Source organism: Ammospiza nelsoni, chromosome Z (genome assembly GCF_027579445.1).
Source record: "Ammospiza nelsoni isolate bAmmNel1 chromosome Z, bAmmNel1.pri, whole genome shotgun sequence".
Classification (NCBI taxonomy): domain Eukaryota; kingdom Metazoa; phylum Chordata; class Aves; order Passeriformes; family Passerellidae; genus Ammospiza; species Ammospiza nelsoni.
In genome coordinates, this window is record NC_080669.1 from 12540337 (window position 1) to 12564725 (window position 24389).

General features: G+C 38.3%; 1 protein-coding gene across 1 annotated transcript in view; it reads right to left on the reverse strand.

Moving 5' to 3' along the window:
• Positions 1-24389, reverse strand: part of DTWD2 (DTW domain containing 2) — a 64767-nt gene that overhangs the window by 34741 nt on the left and 5637 nt on the right. Inside the window, exon 2 of the mRNA XM_059492643.1 lies at positions 1829-1919. Within this exon, the coding sequence (XP_059348626.1) occupies positions 1829-1919 (91 nt within the window). The remainder of the gene's footprint in view (positions 1-1828; positions 1920-24389) is intronic.

Consider the following 24389-nt stretch of genomic DNA (forward strand, 5'->3'; position numbering starts at 1 on the left):
TATAAATTATCATTATGCAACATAGAGTAATAGAAAACTTACATCTCATTGTAACAGACACCTGTTCTGATTGCTAAATAATAAAAAGTTGTAGATAGCCTTTCAGACACTGGAATGCTGTATAAATCCAGAAAAATCTGCAGACTTTTCTAATACTCTCCATCATGAACAGGGAATTCAACACAATTAAAATGCCAATTCAATATCTCTGGCATATTTTTAAACTTCTTTTTCCCAGCAAGTGACTTCAGTGTATATTTAGGTGGTTTTAAAATAGGAAGTCACATGGAGGATATTTCTATTATACACAGTCCATTAAAAATCAGTTTTCCCATTTAGGGCCCAAACATGTCATGGCTTCTCTTTTATTTCCCTGCAAGAGAAGACTTTTTTAAATTGGATTTTTTTGTGTTCTGTTTAAATTCCTTCAGGAAATTACTCTTTGCATGTTGACTGAACAGCTGTCAATGTCAAGCAAACAACTGCACCATGAGAATACAGTTTTCTGAATTCCACAGTCTGATTTGTAGACCCAGCATCTACCCAGATCTGTGTAAATGTGGTACAATTTCTAAACACCTTATGATCCACCTCCATGGGCCACTGTCAACCAAAGAGAAAAACATCAATGTACATCCTCCTACTGGTAAACCAAAACATAGTGTTCTGAAGCTGAACTGTAGTTTTCAGTGGGGAAACAGGTAAGGTCATCACTACGTTGAATAGCTTAATTCACATTTTAACAGAACACTAACATCAATAAGAGACCACTGCTGTAATCAAAATACATTTCTCTATGGATCTACTCTTAGCACCTCTGTGAGACACAGTGTTCACAGAATATGCTGAGTTAGAAGGCACCCATGAGGATCATTGAGTCCAACTCCTGGCCTTGTACAAGATACCCCACCAGTCACACCCATGTGTCTTTATTTTATTTAATGTTACTTAATAACAATGTTATTTCATTCTTACAATTTGTACAAAGGTAAGTAGATTTCAATTCCAGTAAGACTATACTGTTGAGATGCCTTGCATGCATGGAGTTACAGAAATAAGGTGTGATTTCAAAGATACAATAATTCAGATGAACTGAACAACAAATATAGCAACTCAGATGAACTGGCATTCAGTCATGATGTTTAAAAGGAAAAATCATTATATGATTGCCCTGGTTTTGGCTGGGATATAATTAATTTTTTCCCAGTAGCTGATATAATGCTGTGTTCTGGATCCAGGATGAGAATAATGTTGATAGCAACAATGAAAACATCGGTACATTAAGTAGTGTTTACCTAAGCCAAGGACTTCTCAAGTGTCTCACACTCTGCCAGTGAGGAGCTGCACAAGAAATTTTGAGGGAGCATGTCCAGGTCAGATGACTCAAACAGGCTAAACATGGTTATTTCACATGAATATTACGGACATATTTCACATGTCCATCATTAACTGGGGATGGTCAGGACCTGCCATTGCTGCTTAGGGATGGGCTGGGCACCAGCAGGAGGTGAGCACTGTATCACGTATCAGTTGATATTACTATCATTAATAGCAGCAGTAGTGGTAGTACTACTGCTCCTGTATTTCACTTTGTTTCATTTATTAAACCCTCTTATCTCTCTCACAGAAAGTTTTACATTTTTTCCCTCTGCTTCTCATCCCCATCCCATTTGGCAGAGGGGCAAGTACTGTGGTACTGCATGGTCCTCAGCTGATGGCTGGGGCTGAAGCATGACAGTGAGCTGACAGCACAGCTCTTTCCTCCTGCCTGCCATTTGCTGCATTGGGATTGGCGCTCAAGTCCCATAGTTACCATAGCCTTACTCACCTCTGCTGGATGCTGAATTATATACAGGCAGGTGGAGACCTTTAGTGGATGTACAGGCAGGAAAGGACACAAACACACCTTCTGAGGACGGCTACATGGCAAAAGGGAGTAAGAGAACAATAAAAATAATCAGCAGCTTGTGAAAGAAGATATAACTACATTGCACAATACATATTCCCTAAGAACTTAACCTAACCACGTCGTATTAAGCCTCATGTAATTTTATGTTTGAAACTCCTTTCACTTCTAAAAATAAAGAGGCAAGACTTTCATTGAAACAGCATTTTGAGAACAGCGTTCAGACACTTCCTGCAGTTTGGTTTGGGTTACAGCACTCTGAAAATTCTTCTGTCATCTTCAAGATGAGCAGCTTACTAGTATCCGTACCCTTATTAGACAAGTCTGTTACTTCTTTCCTAACAAGTTAGTTTCAACAATATGATGACCTATAATAGAACATACAATATTTACAATTTATAATGATTGATTAGAATACAACATTTTAGACGTATCCACACATATGAAAACCCAGACAGGCTGTATTTTACTTTTTTATAATTCCATCTATGCTGAAGACATGTAGAATGAAAACAGAAAAATCCTTATCAGGAACATCCAATCTAAGTCAGAAAAAAAAGTATTTAAAATTCTTTAGTGTACTGTTTCAAGCTGTTGAAATGACTAGCTGAAGAACAGTATCTAAAGAAATTAACTTATGCTTAGTATGAAACTGATCTGCTGAATGATCAAGAATAAACAGAAGCAAAGAAGTAAGCTTGAAGTTTTACACAGAGAAATTGAACTGTCACTGCAGAAAAAAACACATTTGCGTGCACATCCATGGGCAGATGTCACTCTAGCTCTTTGCACAGATTATTCAACTACTCAGGAAAACGAAGAATTTTCTTAACAGTGAAACTCCTACATGTATTCATCAATTAAAATCACACCATCTCTGCAAACAAAACTCTATATGCTTAAAACATACAAAGTTAGAATTTTCAGCAGTGACAGGGACTTGGAGCAGAATTTCACCTGCACCCTCCTTGTAACCTTTACTGTTAACAGTTCATAGGCTGAGCACACAGGAGAGAAAGTAAGCAATGAATCACTGCAACAGATGTAATTCAAAGAAGTGAATTCTGAAGACAGGTTCAGATTAAATTCATGATGAGCCTGACACAGAATGAATTTGCTTGCTCACAAGAGCATGCACCCAGACAGGTGGACTAAGTAATGCTAAGTAATCCACACCAGTACAAGTGATCCCCATTCAAACATTAGTATTTAATAGTAAATGGCAGCATTATAAAAAGGCAGTAAGAACTGGTAATCTCCTCTTTATCAGTTGACAGGCTGTGCTAATTTAAAACCTGTACTTCAAGCCCCAACAACTGAGGCACAGAGAATATCCCCTTCTTACAGGATATACAGTTAAAGGTTACCCAACACCAGTCACAATACAAAGTGAGGACAGGGGGAATGTTGATGCAAAACAAGGAATTGGTACGTCTCAAAATAAGCAACAGAAAAACTAATGTTAAATATTTAGACTAAAAGATTCACAGTCAATAAATCAACGTAATGACAAACTGGAAATTATTCTGATACACTCTTCTGGTGTACTGTTCCAGTAGCCTGCTGCCTGTTTTTCCTTCTAGTACTGGCATTTTCCTGCTGCTAATGCAGCATAAATTTGGCACGTTCTGGTGTATTAATGGTCAGGCTTCAGGCCTAAAATGAAGCACTCAGTAACCTGACTATTCAGTGGGCTACCCAAGAGACCTTCATGATGAATGAACTGAAAACAACCTCACTTCCAGGTCTGATGGGTTGTTCTCCAGTGCAGTCCCCTTATCTTTGTCCCAAATGTTCTTAGATGTGAGCAATTTAAACAGAAATCTCTGTTTTGATAATAACCTAGAAGCAGCAAATACTGTGGGGGCTGGTTTTTTGCCTGTGCCCCGATTGTTAAGTCTCAAAGTTCATCCTCTTTTTGATCATCAGGTACATCAGAAACTCAGGTGTGTGTACGAAGTGTGACTCCTTGGTTTCTCCCCAACAGCTGGTTCACTCCAACAGCTGGTTTCACTTATAAGATAAGTTGTTAAAGGTCTCCCCATTATGACATTTTCTGCTGAAGAGAGATGAAGGCCTGAAAATCTACTAAAGGAAGCTGTTCCAGAACAGTTAGCTGTTGACTTCAATCCCATGAGCTACACTGTTCATTACCTCTCATAAGCACACAAAAGAACTTCACAGTGATTTCTGACCTCAGGGTGTTTAATTAAAACAAATTTCGCTAGATATAACTTACTTTCAAGTCTCCCTTTGGCATATGCTTTTTGTATTTTCCACACTGGTTTGGATTTTTCACAGATAGTTTAGGCCTTGTTAATCTCACAGAAAAAAAAGAAAAAACAAAACAAAACAAACAAAAATAAAGAAATTACTTGGAAAGTAAGTATTTTCAAATAGCTGCAAAAATAAATTCTGCCTATAATTTGATCTGTAGGGAGCAGACCAAAGACTATGACAAATAAAGAATTTCCCAATATAATTTAATTACTTACATATGCATATACATCACTTAACTTTAAGCACCCAATTAGGTACCTAACTATGTTGAATACACACTTTTACAACCCCATCTTGAGCACACAAGACTTACTTCTGTAATTTTATTTTGGAACCTAACAGTTGTTTGTGAGACAAAAACCCCCCAACATTATTTCTTCATGAAATCAACATTACCAGTCCACGTCTGTGGGACAGGAAGCACTGCAGAACAAACCAAGTTCTGTTCCACCCCCACAAAAGCTGCCTTTGCTCTGAGAAGGCCACCTAGGCAGAAAAGACATTTAGTCTTTTGTTTCAAGATGCTGTTTTACTCTTGCCCTACATACACAGCTGATATTACAGAAAAGAAGCAGCACAAGGAACTTCTTTAACACTGAACATCATCTTTTTCTCATTTCTGGAGATCTAAGTAGCAATCATCTCTAGGCAGGAGCACTAGTGTTCAGAATATTAAGGAAAAGGTTTGTGGGTTGGGATTAGGATTTGAAGAGGATAATTTTAGGATATTTTTACAGGATATTCTCCTGTATGCAATTTCAGTACAGCTCAAAGCTACCCAGTGGATTCTTAACGGTTTTTCAATACAGCTTTTCTAGTCTAAAATTTATGATGAAGCAACCTATCACAATGGCATGATTAAAAGAAAAAATCATCATTCCACATTTGGCAAGAATGCTCCATATGAAAAAGACAGCCACATACATGTACGGACTTAACAGCTTTCCTTCCATTATTTATATCTCAATGAATGATACTCAGAATAACATTAAGTCTACCTTCCCAGCAGAATTGAATCTGGACAGGGGACTGTGGTATCAGATTTAGTGTGATTATGAGTTTCTGGGCAGAGATACTCCAAAAGTAAATATGCCATAGTCTGAAAAACAGTGAGCTAATTCTGGAATTCTTTCCAAGTCTCTGTATTATTTTACTGCAACTTGCTTCAGAACTTTACCCTGGTACATGTCCAAAGGCTTCTTCTGAAAACACGCATCATTCTGTGAATGCAAGTGAGTGTATTCATACACCCATAGTCAGAAAACTACAGTAAATTATTCAAGGATTTGAACTCAAAGTAAGCAAAAACTAAGAAAGTTGCAGTCTTATGCTCAGCATTTGTAGACATTTGTATGGAAACATACAGAGGTTGTGTGCCAAGCACATGTTCTAGAAACAATGCTTCCAATATTAAAATAAGGAAGAAGCTGATGTTTATTAACTACTAACACTTGTAGCAACATATTCATGTTCCACCACATATTGCCAAGGTCAGGCCCCAGACTGTATTTTCAAAAAAACATGCCTGCCAAAACAGAAATGGCTGCTTCAAGCAAATGAGATTTCTCTACTGTTTTTGTCAAAACACCAAGGGTTTCAAGATCACAACCCACCTGAGAAATCTGAAGAAAAGCCACAAAGTTACTATATGTTTGTTTTATATTAACACTATTAGGTATGTTTTATACTGACAGAAGTCCATTACTCCCATGCATTAAAACAACATTCAGGAGTTTTACAAAGCTAGGGTGAGGGGTGAAGTTTAAAAGGAGAAGCCCAGATATTTTTTAAAATTTGAAAAATAATGCTACTTTTGCTACCTTTATGTTAGAGGACAAACAAAAACTAAACATTTATTTTAGGTAACATTTTGCATTATCCACCTTAACACTACAGTTATAAAGGGAGCATAAAAGAATATAGATCTATTTATCTACAGATAAGTAGATCTTATACACAGACCTTACACATAGATATGTATAAACTTACTCATTTAGGAAGAAACAAACCTAACCCAACATTTAGAAGAAAAACACAGTCTGAAGTTAATATGACATAACATTCAATAGTACAAACTTTCAATAAATAATCCCATGAAAACAGCAGTTAAATGCCAGGCAGTTCTCAAAAATGCACATCAATTGTAAAGTGTTACTAATAATTAAACACAGAACATTTTTATGACACTACACAAACCTCTGGTGTGTATTCTGAGTGCTGGAGATGCCAGATCAAAAATACCTGAAGTAATTTCTCATGTCATCAGCACAGTCTGGGTTTCTTCTAGGCTTATGGGGACATTCTTTAATCAAGCAAAATTTCAAGCCTTATTTTTAATGTGGTTTCCTGAGAAAAATCAGGCACAGAACATTACTCTGACTTTATTGTATTCCAACTTCTATTTCTTCCTCCTATCTCTTTTAAAAAATTTCCAAGTCACTGGTCATGAGGCATAAAAATGTAAAATTAAATCTCTACAAACTTCATTAGGAGTCAAAAGTCACATAAAACACAGTATCAGAAACACAGGTGGAGGGAGCACCAAGAACAATAACACAGCACTTCTTTTTCCACTTGATAATCTGTATAACACCAGCTTCCTGACAAAGAAAAAAAAGAAAAAGAAAACCTAACAAATAAAAAAGGCGTAATGCCAATTTTTTGCTTCCCAAAAGAAGTTTTAAATAAAACAGGTGTATGGGTTGCTTTTGTTTCAGTATTTTAGATTTTTAATAGTGCAACCAGTGAATTTAATGGAACATATCTCTGTTCCCAGAGTAAAAACATACACTTAGATGTGTATGCACAGGAAAAATATCTCATACAAATCACAGTGAAAATCTTTTGTTCAAGGAAAAGATTACACACAATAATGGAAAAAATTTGTTTCCATGTTACCCAACAATATGAATCATCTATTTTGCAAACAAATTGTCTTCAGGTGTAAAAAGGTAACTATTTAAAGAAAATTTAGCTATCCTGCACAAAAGCTTTTGTAACCTTTTCAATACAATTAAGACAGCAACTTTAAGGAACAGAACACATAAATAAACTAATTCAGCTGATCTTGTTCTAATTCATATGAAACGTTCTACCACACATCTCATGATATCATGAGAGAGCTATGGAGTCCTTTGGTATCTCTCCATTTTGCCGATCATTTTCCAATGCACATCAAATGTTCACTGTGTTGAAGAGCTTGAAGCCCCTGAGTTTGAATGTCAGGACTTCATACAATACCATATCACTATCAGCTTCCTCCTTTTACTGTGTCAGAGTACCAGCCAGGAAAAAAAGGCATCCTCCTAGAAACACGTATTTAGACTAACAGTATCAGTGGATCAACAGCAGAATGGCCTCAGCTGGAAAAGATTTTTGAGATGATCACATTCCAACTGCCCAGACATAGTCAGGGACATCTTCCAGGATCAGGCTGCTCAAAGCCCTGTTCTGCCCTTGAACACTCCCAGAGATGGGTCACCCACAGCTCCTCTGGAACAGCTGTTCCAGTGACTCACTACCCTTATAGCAAAGAATTTATTCCAAAGATCTAATCTAAACCTAATTTTATCTCTTTTAACTTATAGATCTTGCTCCTTTTACACTTTAAACCTGTAATGTATTCTGGTACGGGTTCCAAAACTTTTCTATCTAGTTCCAGGAAAAGCCACTGCAGTAAAAAATATTAATATGCCAGAATAAATTTAGCATTTTGTACCAGAAGACATTTAATGCAGTATCACAAACCTCCAAAGCAACAAGACCATAAAATTGACCAATTAAACAGAGGTTACCACTGTATTCAACAAGTTCATTTCCAGAGAACTTTCCTCATAGCTGTACATTTGATAAAACATAGCATCTGTTCTTGCCACAAGGTACTATCAACACAGCAAACTTGGTCGCAGTATAAAGAAAATACTGTGTTCAAAAAGCAACACAGTATTTTCAGACAAAAACTGCCTTTGAACTGCCCTATAATCCCACTAACATGGTCAAGGGATACAGCAAAGGGAAAAGGCAATGAGACGGGGTCAGAGATACTTCAGAGAAGAGGTACAGAAAGAGGTTCAGAATGGGGACAGGAAGACAGAGTCATCTCCCTGCCTCTCAACAAAGCACACAGTACTAGTGAGCAGCTAGGAAATCACAGAACTATTTCCTAGCACTTAGATTTCTTGTAGATTTCTCAGATTCCATGTAGGAGCAGGAGAACCGCTGAGAGTTGGTACTCTTAGCAGTTCTCCTGCTCCTACATCGTTTGGGGAGAAGATACATCCCTTGCCCTTCTTTCTGTCTTCCACTCTAACCACAGCCACTGGTGCAAAACACTGATTTTCCACCATAGTCAACCAATTTGAAAACTGCACTTTCTTGTAAACTTGAAACAGTCTTGGGCCTGTGCCCAGAGCACTGGATTTCACAAAACCCAAGCAAAGAATAAGGTAGTTAATTCACAGAGGCATCAAAGAATACCAGCAGAGGCTAAGGGCAAAAAGAAACACTTATTTACATCTGTTTCATGAACAGCTAAGTTGCATCACATAATGGGCAGGGGGAGAAATTCACAGCAATAAAAAGCTGTCCATTTTCAAAAGTTACTAAAGCATGAAGATACACTTTTTAGTTCAGAAAATCACAAAACCACTATTCCTATCAGCCACAAATATCATTCTACCACTACCCAGTTTTATGATGATCCCCAGGCACCTGCTATTTATTATGTAGCTCTCCACCACAGAACTTCATGTTTGACCCATTTGCTCTGAGTATGGTTTACTGGCACAAATCATCATTAAAAAAAAAAAAAAAAAAGCAATAGACCATTATCCAGCTCCTACACTCAGCAGGAGAACATAAAGCTCAGCGAGATAAGCATTGAAAACAAGAGCAAAGACTATATGTGGTTTCATTTTAACATTTATTTTCAGAGCAACCCGATATATTTCAGGGATTATGTCCTGAGCTCCTACTGGGGAAAAAAAAAACAACACATGTATCTCAAAAACAGCTAAATTTTTAGCAGTTGACAGCCAGCTACTAGAAACAGGATTTACATCACTAACTCATTTCCTCTTCAGCACCAAACAACGATCAGCTTGTAATGATTTTCAGTCAAAGTTCAGCTGGTCTGGATTGGAACAACTATAGCAATACATTTGATAAGCTCTACTTACAAAGATTGCAAGATGTTATTTCCCTAGATTTAAGACTAAAAAGGCAACTTTCCAGAAGTAAGAGACAGAAGCAGTCACTTACTTAGTTCATTATAAGCTCTGAGTTCTCATTAAAGAAAACCTTCCTATTTCTTTGAAAACTACATCAGTTAGTGCAGGTCTTCAGAAATTAGGCAAATAAACATACGTACATAAATAGATGCATACATTTCTCTTTAGAAAATGTCTATTTGTAAAAAAAAATATCTAAAATTAATGAAGAAAATTACTTCCTTCCAAGTATCTGGTAGCTTATGCATCATTTTGAACTTCTCTTCTATTTTGCATTATATTTTTCACAGTGGTTTTCAACACGAAGTAAATAGTACAAGAGATTTTATCCTCATCATCAGTAGTAGTGGTAGCAGCATATATTGAAGACATAGTATCTGGAGAACTACCAATTATGGGTGAAGTGGCTTTTATGGAGAAGTTTACAACACTACAGTGACATGTAATTATACTGGAAGAATTTTAAGTAAATTTGGACATTTCCTTTAGACTTTGACACTACAATAGGAATATTATTTAGGTTACCCAACAAAATTAGTAGATTCTTTAGTACAGCATGTGTATGAACCCTGTAAGAGTATGCTATCCTTAATGAGTGACCTTCTGCATATTTTTATGCTGAAAGTATGCAGGGAAAAATCAATATATTTCAGAAATGTGGACAAAGGCAGCACAAACCTTATTAAAGACTTTTAAATTGTGTTGTGTTCTCATGTGTCCATTTCCCAAGGCAAATAACCTTTCTGCCTGACCAATTAAATCATAAATAAAGGACAAACAAGTTAGCTTGGGATTTTTTTTTCAGCCTGGTATGTTCACAGCAGCTTTACAAGCCTAATCAAAACATATCCAATGCAACAAGTATCTTGCAGTGCTTTAGAAGACAAAAGGTGCAAAGAAGAAAAGAAAAAAATATCCACCCTGTATAATTTTCTGAACTTTTAACAAGAAAGCAGACTTTGGCAGGCAGCTTTCTTTGTAAATAACTTAAATTAACAAATCAATAGGAGAACATTCTTTCAATAGCTTAACTGTTTGCATTAAAGTTGGCTGTGGTTTCCACTGGAACTAATAGGAGTAAATAAATAAAATAGTATTTAGCTTATGCAGCACTGCAGTCATTACAGAAAGGCCAGGAAAGCCAAAAACTAATGAGCCTGAGACTGTTGACATTTTCATGCATCTTGGCTCTAAAGTCTGGCAAAATACCTGGCACCCTGACAATCTTGATGCCAGACAGCTAGCAGAGCTTTAAATCTGTTGAAGAAGGTGAAGCAGTAATGGCATTTAAAGTGTGCCATTGAGACATTAAGAAGTTAAACTCAAGTCTTACATTGCCAGCTTATAATTCTCAATCTGTTTCACAAGCTCAGATGATACCACAAGAAAAGACAAAGCAGAAAGACTGTGTAACCAAAACATCTCATGAAAAAGTCCTGAATTTCCCAGGGAAGAGAGGAACCCATCAATCCAAGCAAGAAAGAGGAAAAAATTAAAAAAAAAAAAAAAAAAAAAAAAAAAAAAAAAAAAAGAAGAAAACATTTTCAACAATACAGCACCATCATCTTGGGTCTGGTAGGCTTGGTAGCCCCTCGCACGCCTGCACAAAGAGCCCCTCTGCACATGACTCTCAGAAACTGTGGCTGACTCTCCCTCTTCTTCTCAGTCTGGTAGCTTGCTGTGAGGGAACACAGGCTCTTTAGCACCCTATGTATAATAAAGGTTCACAATTAAAACTTATTTAGTAAGACAAGGAAGCTGAGGTGACGACACTGCTAACAGGAGCCACTGACAGTACATTCCAGGTGCAGTGAGGGGTTAAAACAGCAACTGAAGCTGTGTAAATGCAGTCTACAAATCTCAATCTTCCTGCACTGTTGTTTCATTATTTCTTGTTTATTGATGAAAAAAGTTCATTGATCAACTTTTCATTAAGGGTAATATTGCAAAAATCTATCCAGCCAAGAATAAAAACTTCTAACACTATATTTTTAATTCCCAGCTTATGGGTTTTTTTCAGTTTTAAATTTGAATTACATGAGCAACAGTATCTTCAAAACACCTTGACCAAGTTTCAATAAAACTGCCCTTTCTATCTCCACAAAAGGAATAGGTCATTTCACATTTGAAATATAGGTCTCTCATGCAACTTCACCATAGTATTTTAAACACAGAACCTATTGAAATATATACTTTATTTTTTAATAACAAAACCAAGTCTGAGTCCTAGTTTGAAACAAGCAGATGAAAAAAGGGAAGTTAAATTAAAAGCTCACTTCTGCACCAAATGAAGTCAAGGGAATTGTAGGTGATTTTTAATGAAAGCAGGATCAGTTCCCACACATATTTCAGAAATTAAAAGAGCTAAATTCTTATGTTTCTCAATCCACACAACAATGCTATATCCTGTCATTTACAGCTATGAATTTAACCTTTACTCCTTTCAAAAAAATTCTTAAACTCTACTAAATGAAGGTATTGTTATAATTTATTACAGTAAAACAGAGCACAAACAGTATTCCCTTCCTAAATGATATTTAGCATTAACAAGATAGTAGATAATGTCTATCAGACAAAACTCCTTTAAAGAATAGATACTCCTATTAAAAGAAAGATTCTGCAACCTATTTTTAACTGAACACAAGCAAAAACACAGTTACTAGAGTATATGACAAATAAACTGTGTGGGAAAATGGTTAAATATGAAATAGAATAGTCAATAAAAGTATTCTAGTATAATATTCATTTCTGCCATAGATGGTAGAAGAATGGAGCTGTGTTTAGACACTCAGAAAACTTCAGTATAACTCAACAATATAAAACAATACCAAAAAGGCTGTGTGCAATGTTCTGTTCAGACTTCCCGATGCCACTTAGCTGTGAGAGCACTTTAAATGCCACACTGCACTCTAGTGTCCTTTTTATGAAGAACAGCAGTTCTGCCAAATACACTGCTTCTGATCTAGCATCTATCTTATTAAAAAGTAGTCAGTTTCCTGATATAATGTAACAAAATAATGTATTTTAAAATAGCATACTTGTTATTTAAAAGTAAAAAGTTATTTCTTTAACATATGTTGATTTTTACAGAATACAGAGTATCTCTTTTATTTAACCCAGCATCGAATTCATTAACCCATTCTAAAGCATTTTCCAGATAGTGGAAGATGCTGCTTTTATAAGGTAAACAATCAATTCAGCACAAATGTTTTTTAATGCTTAATACAGCAGTCACCACATCAAACCTCAGAACCACAGTGATTTTTACCACTCAAAGTGCTTTGCAGGCTTCAGGCCCTAGGAAAAAATACCCCACAATAATGCTTTTTTTTAAATAGGAAAGTTAGAGGTCTGTTGCATAGATGAAACTTTCTTGTGTAACTTGGAAACATTAGTTTTACTACTAGCGTAGTATATATTTAGCAAGCATGCTTATAAAAGTTAACAAAAAACAAGGTTAACAAAAAACTGCACTTGAGTATCCCATTAAGAAGTTGACAGGAATAAGAAGGATCACAACAGCTAATAGCTAACTTTGTGCTCATAAAAGTATCATGGTCTGAGACGCCACTGGTATTAACTTAAACAGTTAAATAGTAAAAGTAATAGTAAAAGTAATAGTAAAAGTAATTAGTAAAAAGCTATAAACAGACTCATAAAATAATTCAGAATTGGACAGCTTTGGACTCAAAGCAGACATAATTTCAAAGGCCTTGAGCTAACTGATGTTAGCCTACCAGAGTCTCACCAGGCAACCAGCTTTAGCATTTAACCACTCTCAGGAAGTTAAATTCGCTTTTTTGTGAAGCTGAAACACAACTACACTCTGATTGAAACTGGCAGGACAGGGCCTCTTCTCCCACCAGGGGATGCTGCTGGCCCACGCTTGCCCTGCTGCCCACCTCTGCTGCATGTGGCTCCCTTGCAGGCCAGTAGGCAGGCTGACAGTGACACCGGGGCTCGTTTAGCCCTGGGAAGTGAGCCTCGAATGTGCTGAATTTCCTGAGGTTCCTGAAGACCAGACAGCCGTCAGTGTCTCTCAGAACGGCAGCTCTAACCTCCTGCAGGAGAACTGTTCCCTCCACCGGGCTGTGACCTGCATGCTGCCTTCCACCCCGCCGCCTGGGCGCTGGGAGCACGGTCAATGGCGCTGCCCGCAGCATAAGCCCCCACAAAGACCTCTCCTGCTTTGAACTGTGCATTGCTTGAGCTCAACAGGCCGGGAGGCTCTCTTTATTTAGTTTATTTTGTAAACCTATTACCTAGTCTGTATATTCCCAGCTTGATTTATGTAGGAAGGTCCCAAACACTCCCTAAATATTCTTAAATTCAGACCAAGGTAACCACCCCCTACTCCAGAACCAGAACCTGTTATCACGGTTACAGACAGTTAAATCCATTAACCAGTTTGTCAAAGAATGGTGTGCTCCTCTTCCATTTGTCCCCTGCCCACATTTGTTTTATTGGTACATGACTTCATTAGGCCTCTGATATTGCCCCTACTAAATTCCTCCTGACCCCTCTCCCAACAGGTACAAAATCTGCATTTGCCAACGTGAACAGAATACAAAATGAAAGCAGTGGCTCAGAACAGAGGTATATTAAATCATAACCAAATTAATAGATTTTGACAGATTATATCCACTGTACCATTATAAACGTCAAAGACATCACTGAAGCAGTTTTAAAGACTTAAGCTCCATGATATTTGGGTGCCTAGATATCTTTAAAACCACTTGAGTTTAAAGCACATATTCATCATCATCCCTGTTCACTTTTGTAAGGCATAGGTGTGAGTGGGCTTGGTGTACACGAGGGGTTATTTTTTAACCTACGTGGAGATGACATATTCTAAAAGGCACTTAAAATCAACTTAATACACTGTATTAGCTGCCTGCTTTTCATACATTAGGATTTTTAAAAGAACTTTGATGATCAAGGAGAATTTAACATAGTCTCCAGAAGAATCAGCACAATTAGAATTCATTGATATTTTGTTGGTATTTTAATGAAGAAATTTGCTATTAGAAAGTACAATTAACAAGCCCTTCTATTAGAAACAAAATAAACTATAATGATTTTACAGCCTTATAGCTTCATTTGTTGAAAATTCTTACAAATAGAATTTCTGAAGTTTCTAACCAACAATTATAATAAATCAGGGGAGGGGGAAGAAAGGCAGCTTATTCCTAAATTGCTTAAGTGTAATACTGAATTCAAAAATACCAGGAAAAACAAGTTCCATACATTATAAAATTGAATTGGACTGCTACTGTTTCGTATACATAGCAAACCATAAGAACCTCGGAATCATAACTCTGAAACTTTTTTAGATCATCCTTTTTTATAAAATACCACTATCTTGATTTACCTTTACAGCTTGATTTATCTTTACAGCTACCACTACCTTGATTTACCACTACCTTGATTTATCTTTACAGCTGTTAAGAATACAATCCATTGTTAACAAAACTAGCCTGATCTCTAATTAACTTTTCTGCCAGTAGATTTCCTCAGACTGTTTGGCATCCGCAATTAACCCATAAACTCTAGGTGCTTTTCAGATCAGGAGTATTTTCATTCCACTATCTGACAAAAGCATCAAAATATTGAATTCCTGAACATTTCATATTCATTCTAATTTAACCAACTTATTCTCTTCCTAGTGCACAATTTGCCTAGTTTCAATTTCATTAAACTGGATTTTTGGAATAAATAATTGGCTTTGTGAATGCTCCTCTAACTGCTTCTGAGGTGAAAGGATTCAAGAAAGAGTTAGGGAATTTAGTTGAGGACCCAGTGGGCATAGCCAACCAAGTGGATCAATTCTTGGGTCCAAATATCTACACTTGGGGGAAGATTAATTCCATCCTGAGTATATTATTTTCCCCAGAAGAGGTCCGGATGATTAGAGCTGCTGGCATAAGAATCTGGGAGAAAGATCACCATCCAGGATCCCAGGTGCCATCAGGTGAACATAAATTGCCACTAGTGGATCCCAGCTGGAACCCTAACCAGGAGGAAGGGAGGAGGACCATCATAGAATATAGGTCTTTGATAATTCGGGGGATCAAAGAGTCAGTTCCCAAAGGAACTAATACCAAATTGGCATCTGAGCAGACACAAGAGAAGAAACTCCTGCGGCCCGGATTAATTGCTTAAAGCGGAACTTCCAACTGTACTCTAAAATAGACCCAGACACCCCAGAAGGTCCAGTGCTACTAAAGGTCCAATTTGTTACCAATTCTTGGCCTGATATACAGAGAAAATTGGAAAAGATTGAAGATTGGCAAGAGAAGGATATTAATGAATTGAGAGAAACATTGAAGGGGTATTTAAGGAGGGAAGAAGAAAGAGCAAAGGCCAAGGCTAGGATCATGGTTGCTGTAGCTAGAGAAAGTGTGGGGGCAAGAAACTCTATCCCATGATCCAAAGATTATGTGATCATTTCTTAAGAAATAACCTGGGCATAGGTGTATATGGCCTGGCAAAAGCAATTACAAAAGAGTGTTTAATTTGCCAAAAATTAAACCAGAAGGTTATGAGAAAGGTAGCAGCTGGAGGGAGGGAATTAGCTCTAAGACCTTTCCAGGGCATACAGACAGTTTTCACTGAGATGCCCTCAGTGCAGAGATACAAACATTTACTGGTTATAGTACATCAACTCACCCATTGGGTGGAAGCCTTCCCAACAAAAAGGGCAACAGCCCAGGTTGTGGCAAGAGTAATCTTGGAGAACATTAGCCCCAGATATGGAATGGTGAACACCATAGACTCAGACCAAAATCCACATTTCATGGCCCAAACATTGCAAAACATAATCAAAGCTTTAGGAATGAAATGGAGATTACATACTCCATGGCACCCCCAGAGTTCTGGGAGGGTACAGAGGATGAACAAAACTCTCAAAAATGTATTGACTAAATTGATTGAAGAAACAAAAATGAATTGGCTAAAGTGTTTGCCCCTAGCGCTTTTGCGCATCAGAACAAGACCCCGGTCTGATATAGGGATTTCACCCTATGAAATGATATTTGGACTGCCATTTTTGTTAACACCCTATAGCACAGGAGACTACTTGGAAGGAGAAGAAGCTACCAGAAAATATTTAGGAGTCATTGGAAGAACCCTAGAAGGACTTAAAAGAATAGGATACCTCCCCCAAACTTCCCCTCTGGACACAAAAGTACATAACATTAACCCAGGAGATTGGGCTTTGATAAAATCCTGGAATAGTGGACCATCTATGCTTAAATTTGAAGGCCCCTTTCAGGTACTCATCATCGCTAATTTGGCTGTGCAGACCAAAGAAAAGGGTTGGACCCACATCACGGGAATAAAAGGACCAGTCTCACCTCTGGGCACTGGACAGGATTCAACGTCAGTTTTTCCCTCTGGCATTGGACCAGATTCCACACCTCTCTCACCCCCTACTCAGGACAGGATTCAACCACATCACAAGTTAATTCACCTGAATATACCATTATAAAAGGACCGAAAGACTTAAAGTTGACTCTAAAAAGGAAGAGCCAAAAAGACTGATTAACAGAAAAGAGTTTGGTATCAGAACCATACCGTATCTTAAAGTGTTATAAGACAGTTCTGTGTTTAAAAGAGGTTTGTAAAAAGGTTAAAGACTGTTAAGTAATTCTGGTTAAGTTCTCCCAACTCAGTACCAAAGACTCCAGGTTAATCTTCTACAGAGTGCTCCCCTAGGAGAAACTAAATTAGGAAAGACAGACCAAGAGAGGTTTAACCAGAGAAGCAGGTGGAAGGGACTCTAAAGAGCTTGAAGGCTTTTTCTTAGTAAAGTCCCCAAGAGGCAAGGCCGGGTGGGCAGGCTGTGCAAGATGACCCATACCAGACTCTTGGGAAGGGGAGTAACGATGGCTCTGATTGCTGGTGGTGCTCTGGGGAGCCCAGGAGAGCCGTGCAGTGAGTGCTACCAACCCCTCTATGAGGAAGAAGAAATTCCTTGTCAAGAGTCCACATCAATTTTAACCCTAATTGTGTTAACCTCTCCCAGTTGGTCCTTTGTCAAGAGGATGAGAAAATGTATTGGATAGCCTGGGACACCACCACTTTTAGAGAGCAACTCCTGGGACAGTGCCCTGTAGGAGAAGCCTGGTTGTGCTTTGAACATGATGCTACTGAAGCAAGCCTGGTGGATCTGGTCAGAGAAAGTGATAGTAAAAGCAATAAGAGAACAAGACCAGCTAGAGATACCCCGAGGTAAGAGTCTATTCATGGATTCAGTGGAAAAAATCAGCCAAAAATTGAATCTAACTAATTGCTGGGTTTGCGGAAGTACCAGATGACCGAAATTTAGCCATGGGAAGGGATTAGTCTAAGGGTGTTAGAAATCTTAAACTAGATACAGAATAATCCAGAATTTAGTGTTACAGAGGTGAAGGGAAAAGAACAACGGGATCTGAAAGCAAGAATAATAAGAGAAAAAGCTATTTTAAGAAAAGGGAAGGGGTACTGTATGCCAGTAAGAAGAATGGTTTGTAAAAGGTATTTAGCAGTTAAAAACTCTGCTACCTAGTGGATCCCAGGAGATCCAAATAAATTTTGGTCAGTTGAGAAAAAAAGAAGGGAACAAGTGCATCCACCATGAAGCACATGAACATTATGAGTGTGCTAAAAAAGGGATAAATCCCTTTTGGGGAATGAAAGAAATTTCTAAATATTGGGAATGCCCAACAGAAACTAAGAACGCATTTTGGAGGGCCCCTAAACACCTGTTTTGGATTTGTGGTACTACAGCATACACTAAATTGCCAGGAGACTGGTCTGGCAGTTGCACCATTAGAATGATAAAATCAGCTTTCTTTTTATTACTCAAAGAATCTGGATGAAGTTTAGGAGTTCCTACATATGATGATTTAAGAAAAACCAAACGGAGGAGGCGAAGTGCAATAGAAATTGGAAGAATCCAAAGTTGTAAGAGCCAGGTTCGGATCCCATGAAAAATTATCAAGACTTATGGCCCAGCCACTTGGGCTCAAGATGAGTCCCGGGGTTATCAGACCCCGATATCCATGTTAAACAGAATCATCAGGCTTCAGGCAGTATTAGAGATGAAGAGTGCAATCATTAGAAACATCTCAAACAAAATAAGAAAACTAGCATGTGTAAGTAACCAAGAACAGACTCCTACACTTGATTCCGGTTGGTGGGATAACCTATGGACTTTCAAAATAGATTGGTGGAAAAAAGTAGCTTTCCTCACTGTGTTTATACTTGCTGGCTTGCTCATTTTACCATGCTTTTTTTCCTGCTTAATTAAAATGGTAACATTTGTCATGCAGACCAACCTAGAGATCTCTAGAAAATTAACCTGAAGAAACCAAAAAAAGTAATAAAGTAACCATGATTACCAGAGTGCTTAAGAAATTGATAATCAATACAAAAAAATTAAAGAAGTTCTATGCTCATGAGTCAGAAATTGCAAGTTGATGCGAGCTTAAGTTTAAGCCCGATCAAAGAAAAAGAGGGGGACTGTTATGAGGAGAGAAGTTGCCCATTTTTTTTAAAGGTTGCAGAGCTCACAGGTTGAGCCAGTTGCTGCCAGGGTGGAGTTCAAACTGTTTGTCGTGGTAATCATCTGTTGTTAATAGTTTTTTGTTAACTACCTGTTGTTGATGGTTGGGAATTCCCCTTTTTGTCGAGTGGCACCCTGCTGCTTCCTGGAGGGTGGCACCGGATGGTGAAGAGGAGGGGACATCGGAGCTGGCACGCCAATGACATCGGGGCTGGCATGCAAATGAAGAAGCCCCTCACCAAATCTAGCAAAAACCCTTAAAAAAAACGAGCCAACACGGAACTGAGGGGTCGAAGTGATGTCTAGACGTGAGGAACAGAATCCAGTGTCTGCTAAGACACTTGTCACCCCTCACCCTAACCTAAAAATGCTGGCTGAGGACCTCAAATGTCAAACCAAAAAACTGGGAATCTCCTGGTGCTCTCGTGAGGACGGAAGCCCCAGCTCTGCCTGCAGACCAGCGGACAAAGCTGCATTATTCCTCCTCCTCCATGCCATTCGTGGGAACAGTGGTGGCGTGACCATGACCTGTCAGTTCTTCCCACCCAAGCTGATTTTTAATAAAGGCATTAAAAAGGAGAAAGATCTCCTGCCCTATTTATTTCAACAGGTATGCTTCTAGAAACAGCACAGACAAGTACTAGGCTGACAGATCCAGGAATCTGAACTGGGATTATTTATTCCAAGCAAAAAGCGTTCGAGTTTTTGATGAAAAACATTTCAGCAGAGCTTGTGAAACAAAAGTACAATTCTGTTAACCCTATAAAAGTGCCAAGTGAAAACCGAATCCAGTGTTCAAAACACAATTTGGCTTTTAAAAAATGAGAAAGGGACACACATTGCACAGTATAAGTGTGAATGGGAGATCAGGGGGTTGAATGACATACAGTCATTAAAAGGGAGAGAGAAGACTCCAACAATTATCACAGCTGAAAGGGAAAACAAACAAACAAAAATTTCATCAATGAAAGAAATCAGAAAAAAATCAAGTGGAAGAAGTCAGATGACCCTGATAAATCATTCTCAGATTACTTAGAAGAAAAAATAAATTCTAAGAAATTGTAGGCATACTGTTTCAACAAAGGAAGAAGGTTTGAGTGACGCACCTGAAATGACAGGAAAGATTTTTTGAAAACAAAATTCAAACTGAGGGAAAATGTAAAAAAAAAAAAAGAAAGAAAAAACAGACAACAGGTAACTGAAAAGAATCTGACAGAATTAAGACCAATCAGTCACAGGATGCTCAGACATGCTCTGTAGTACATTACATAATAAATAACTCAGGGATATGTCAGGGCTGCCTCTCCTCAAAAGAGATAGCGCTGCAGCTGAAATTTACGTATGCCAATATCAGACGTAAACCCCAGATATCACATGAAAAATCACTGGATTTGCTGCACTTAAACCAACTCTTATTTGGGTATATGGATAACAGTCTTCAGCTACTTTGTAACCCCCAAAGAATGGAAAGTAAAATTCATCCTTTTATAGGTTTTTGCTTTGTGCTAGGTTTACAAAAATCAAAAGCAAATCAAGAAAAATAACCATTAGTATTTTTTAGTATTCCTTACAATTAAACTGGGAAGGCTTGATCAATGTTGAAGCATTTTTGACCTCTTTTACAATGCACTACCATCCCCAAGGAAAAGGTGTGCTTAGTGTAATTACAGAGTAGAAGCCAATCAAACACACTACATTTTTTTAACTAACAAAAGATGCAGTTCTTGTCTTCAGGTGTGCTATTAACCAATAGCTATCCATGGACCATATGTGGCCAGCCTGATACATCCTCTTTCCTTTTTTAATACCAACAGATCAAAAAAGTATGCTAACCAAGTCAGCTGAGGCACAAAACCAGCACCCTAAAAAGGTCACTACTCATCAATCTGATCACAATATAGTATGAAATTAATAAATGCCTTTGAAGTTCAGACAGCAGAAATAAGTAACAGTGAAGTCACAAAATCTTTAGTTCACCAACAACTCTGGCACCACTCAATATTGGTAATACACACCAAAGAAACATCAGCATGAAAAACTACTGCATATACAGTAAGTGCTAAACACAGAAGAAAAAAAAAAGAAAAAAACCAATGTTTAGCTTGATATTTATAATTCTAGCCAAGAGAAGATACAGAATTTAGTGACCAAACTATAATCATTTAAAGCAACATCACCAGAAGCATGTTAAGATTATAAAAGGCACTGAACTTCCAATCTAATGCTTGATAATTTTTCCACTTTAGCTATTCTTCTTGAAATGTGGTACAGATTACATATATCGTAGTTAATCAATTTCAAACGAGTTACATCTTAATTTGTAGTTGGTAAATTCCACATCTTTTTTACTACCAAGTGCGCAAGTTCAAGACCCCCTCTTAACATTCCTCAAATCTCCTTGAGCATCTTCTATTGAAAATAAATAAAAACTTAAAAGACATTTGTGTCTATCAAGCAAAAAGGCTAATTCTTGAATGGAAGAAACTTCCAGGTTGTATACTTTTGCTGTTCACGCCCCCAGTCCTATTCAAATTCCTTAGCCTCTTCATAAGAGCTGACATATTACAACATAAATATCTCTGCTTCCCCAGTGGCAAGAAAAGCAACATAACCACTTAATGCTGAAATAAATTTTCAGTTTGTAAAGTAACTTTCTGCTGTTGCAAAAATAGGCACTTACTGATAAAATAATCTGCAATCTGCTGTAAAACCATTCAGAAATTATCTTCTCTTAATGTCTTCAAGCATAAAACTCAAAACAATAATTTTTTCTGTGGTCTTGTGGCTGGATTCTCTGCAGGCAAGTGAAGTATTACCAGCTCCAAGACTGGGGGCAAGAGGCCACCAGCACCTTCTTGCTTAAGAACTTAACTCACTTTCTAGCTTTCTAAGTGCAGTGCTCCTGATCTCTCAATGCAAACACACGTTCCCCCAAGCTGGCTAAGAAAACATAAATCAAGTAACAAAAAATACGATCATGGCAACAGAGTCCTTCTTGCTATTCACTTTGTCTACGGGGCTGACAAAAACCTGGAGAAGGGTCAGACACATGATTGGCACCCAGGTCTCTCTTACCTTCTTAGCTGCCTACATACCTACACTTAGAGAAACAAAAGTATATCTGCACATCTACCCTGATGAATTCCCTATTTATATAAAACTCACTGAATGCTGGGAATAAACACCTACAATACATTCATAGTAAGGAGATAAGAAATCTTTGACTAATACTTCTACCTATTTTTTAAAGAAATACTACCTATAGGTGAAAAGGCCTCAAATATTTTATCAGGTTTCTCTGCATTAAAGTTAGCTTACAAAAGACTCATTCCAGTTATTATGTTCCCAGGTTCGGACAACACTTTGGAAAACCTATGCAAGCAATTAATGGGTCAACACAAGGATACAATAGAATTGAAAAGGCACAGTATTTTTTGAAAAGTAATAAATAATACAAAAAAGTTACAAGACAGAAAATTCAGTTCCTTAGACCAAAAACCTATTAAGAGATAAATAATTTCTGATTCCTTCAGCTATACTGGAACGCACAGAACAATTTATTCACTCTTCTATTAGAAGCAACAGCTGAAAACAACCCCTTTAAAAAACCCAGTTCCTCTCTCCAGTTCTTCCTTTCTAGGCAACTGCCTCCTGCCAGACCTCAACTGGAGTTGCACCACTTACAAAGTCCTTCTACAAAAAAATCTGAAAGCAAAATAAGACTTATTTCATCAACAGAATAATTTTTCACACATACTCTGGTAGACATATCCGCAAAATACTACTACTTTCCAAAATATCTCTCTCAGCAAATGCTGATGCTGCAGACTCTCTAGAGATAGCCACATAGACTACACTACATAGCATCTCCATAACGTAACTTTGGACTGTGATTAAGAACTGGAAAGCCAAATTCATGCTTACAAAAGATTACTATCTCTGGCAGTTTCTGCCTCATTTCAGAACAAAGTTTTATTGCCAACTACTTGTGCTCTTCTGACAAATCTCATATTCACCACTGTCTCTTTACTGTCAGTGGTGGGTTGACCCTGGATAGGTGCCACATGCCCACCAAAGCCTCTAGCACTTCCCACCTCAGTTTAACGGGGGGAGAAAATATAATGAAAGTCTCATGGGATGAGACAAGGACAGGGAGAAATTACTCACCAGCTACCAGAGGAGGTGAAGACTCAACTTAGGGAAATGGGTTTGCTATTAATCAGAGTAGGACAACAAGAACAAAACACAAATCCTAAAAACATCTTCCCCTGCCCCTCCTTTCTTCCCACGCTCAATTTCATTCCCAGCTTCCCTACCCTCCACAGTGTTGTGACTTCATCACACACTCTCTGCTACTCATTTCTCTGCAAGGAGAGGATTCTTCACAGTCTTCCCCTGATCCAGAGTCCCTTCCCACAGGAGACAGCCCTCCACAAATGTCTCCAACATGACTCCTTCCCCTGGCTCCAGTTTTTCATGAATTGGCACCAGTGTGGGTCCCTTCTACAGGTTCTCAAGTCCTGCCAACAAACCTGCTTCCATGCAGGTTCTTTGCCCTACAGGTCCCGCCAGGAGTCTAATCCAGCCATGCTTCCCACAGGAGCACAGCCTCCTTTGGCCATCCACCTGCTTGGGCGTGGGGTTCTCCAAGAGCTGCAGATGGAGCTCTGCTCCCCCACAGATCTCCATGGGCTGTGGGTGGACAGCCTGCCTCACAATGGTCTTCACATGAGCTGCAGGGGAATCACAGCTGTGCTGCTGCCATCGCTCAGCCTTGCCATGCAGTGGATCCTTCTTGGAGCATTCTGCATGTTAAGGGAGCTGGCTGACACTATTACAAGGACAGTTTTGATGATCTCCAGATAAGAGAGGTTGCTGAGGTCTGAAAGAAAGCTAATGTCACTCCTCTCTGCAAGAAGGTCCAGGAAAGTACAGGTCAGTCAACCTTACATCAACCCCTGGCAAGACAGTAGAGAAAATCCTCATGGAAACCATTTCTAGACAAACAAAAAAAAAAAAAAAGGATATTGAGAGTAATCAGATGGATCTAGAAAGGGAAAATCCCATTTGATCAACTAGATGGCCTTCTATAGTGCAGTGAGTACCTTGGTGGATGAGAGGAAAGCAGTAGATGTTGTTCACCTCAGCTTTGATAATTCTTCTGACAGTGTCTCACCCTCCTAGACAAGCTGATAAAGTACTTGGATAAACTGACAGTGAAAAGAACTGGCTCAAAGCCAGGTGCTGAGGGCATGACCAGAGGGATGAAGTCCAGCTGGAGACAAGCTGCTAGTGGACTACTGCAGACATTGATACTGGGCTAACACCATTTAAACTCTTCATCACTGACCTGTATCCTGGGACAGAGCATACCCTAAGAAAGCTCACAGCTGACAGGAGTGGCTAGTACAGGGCAGTCTGGCCATCC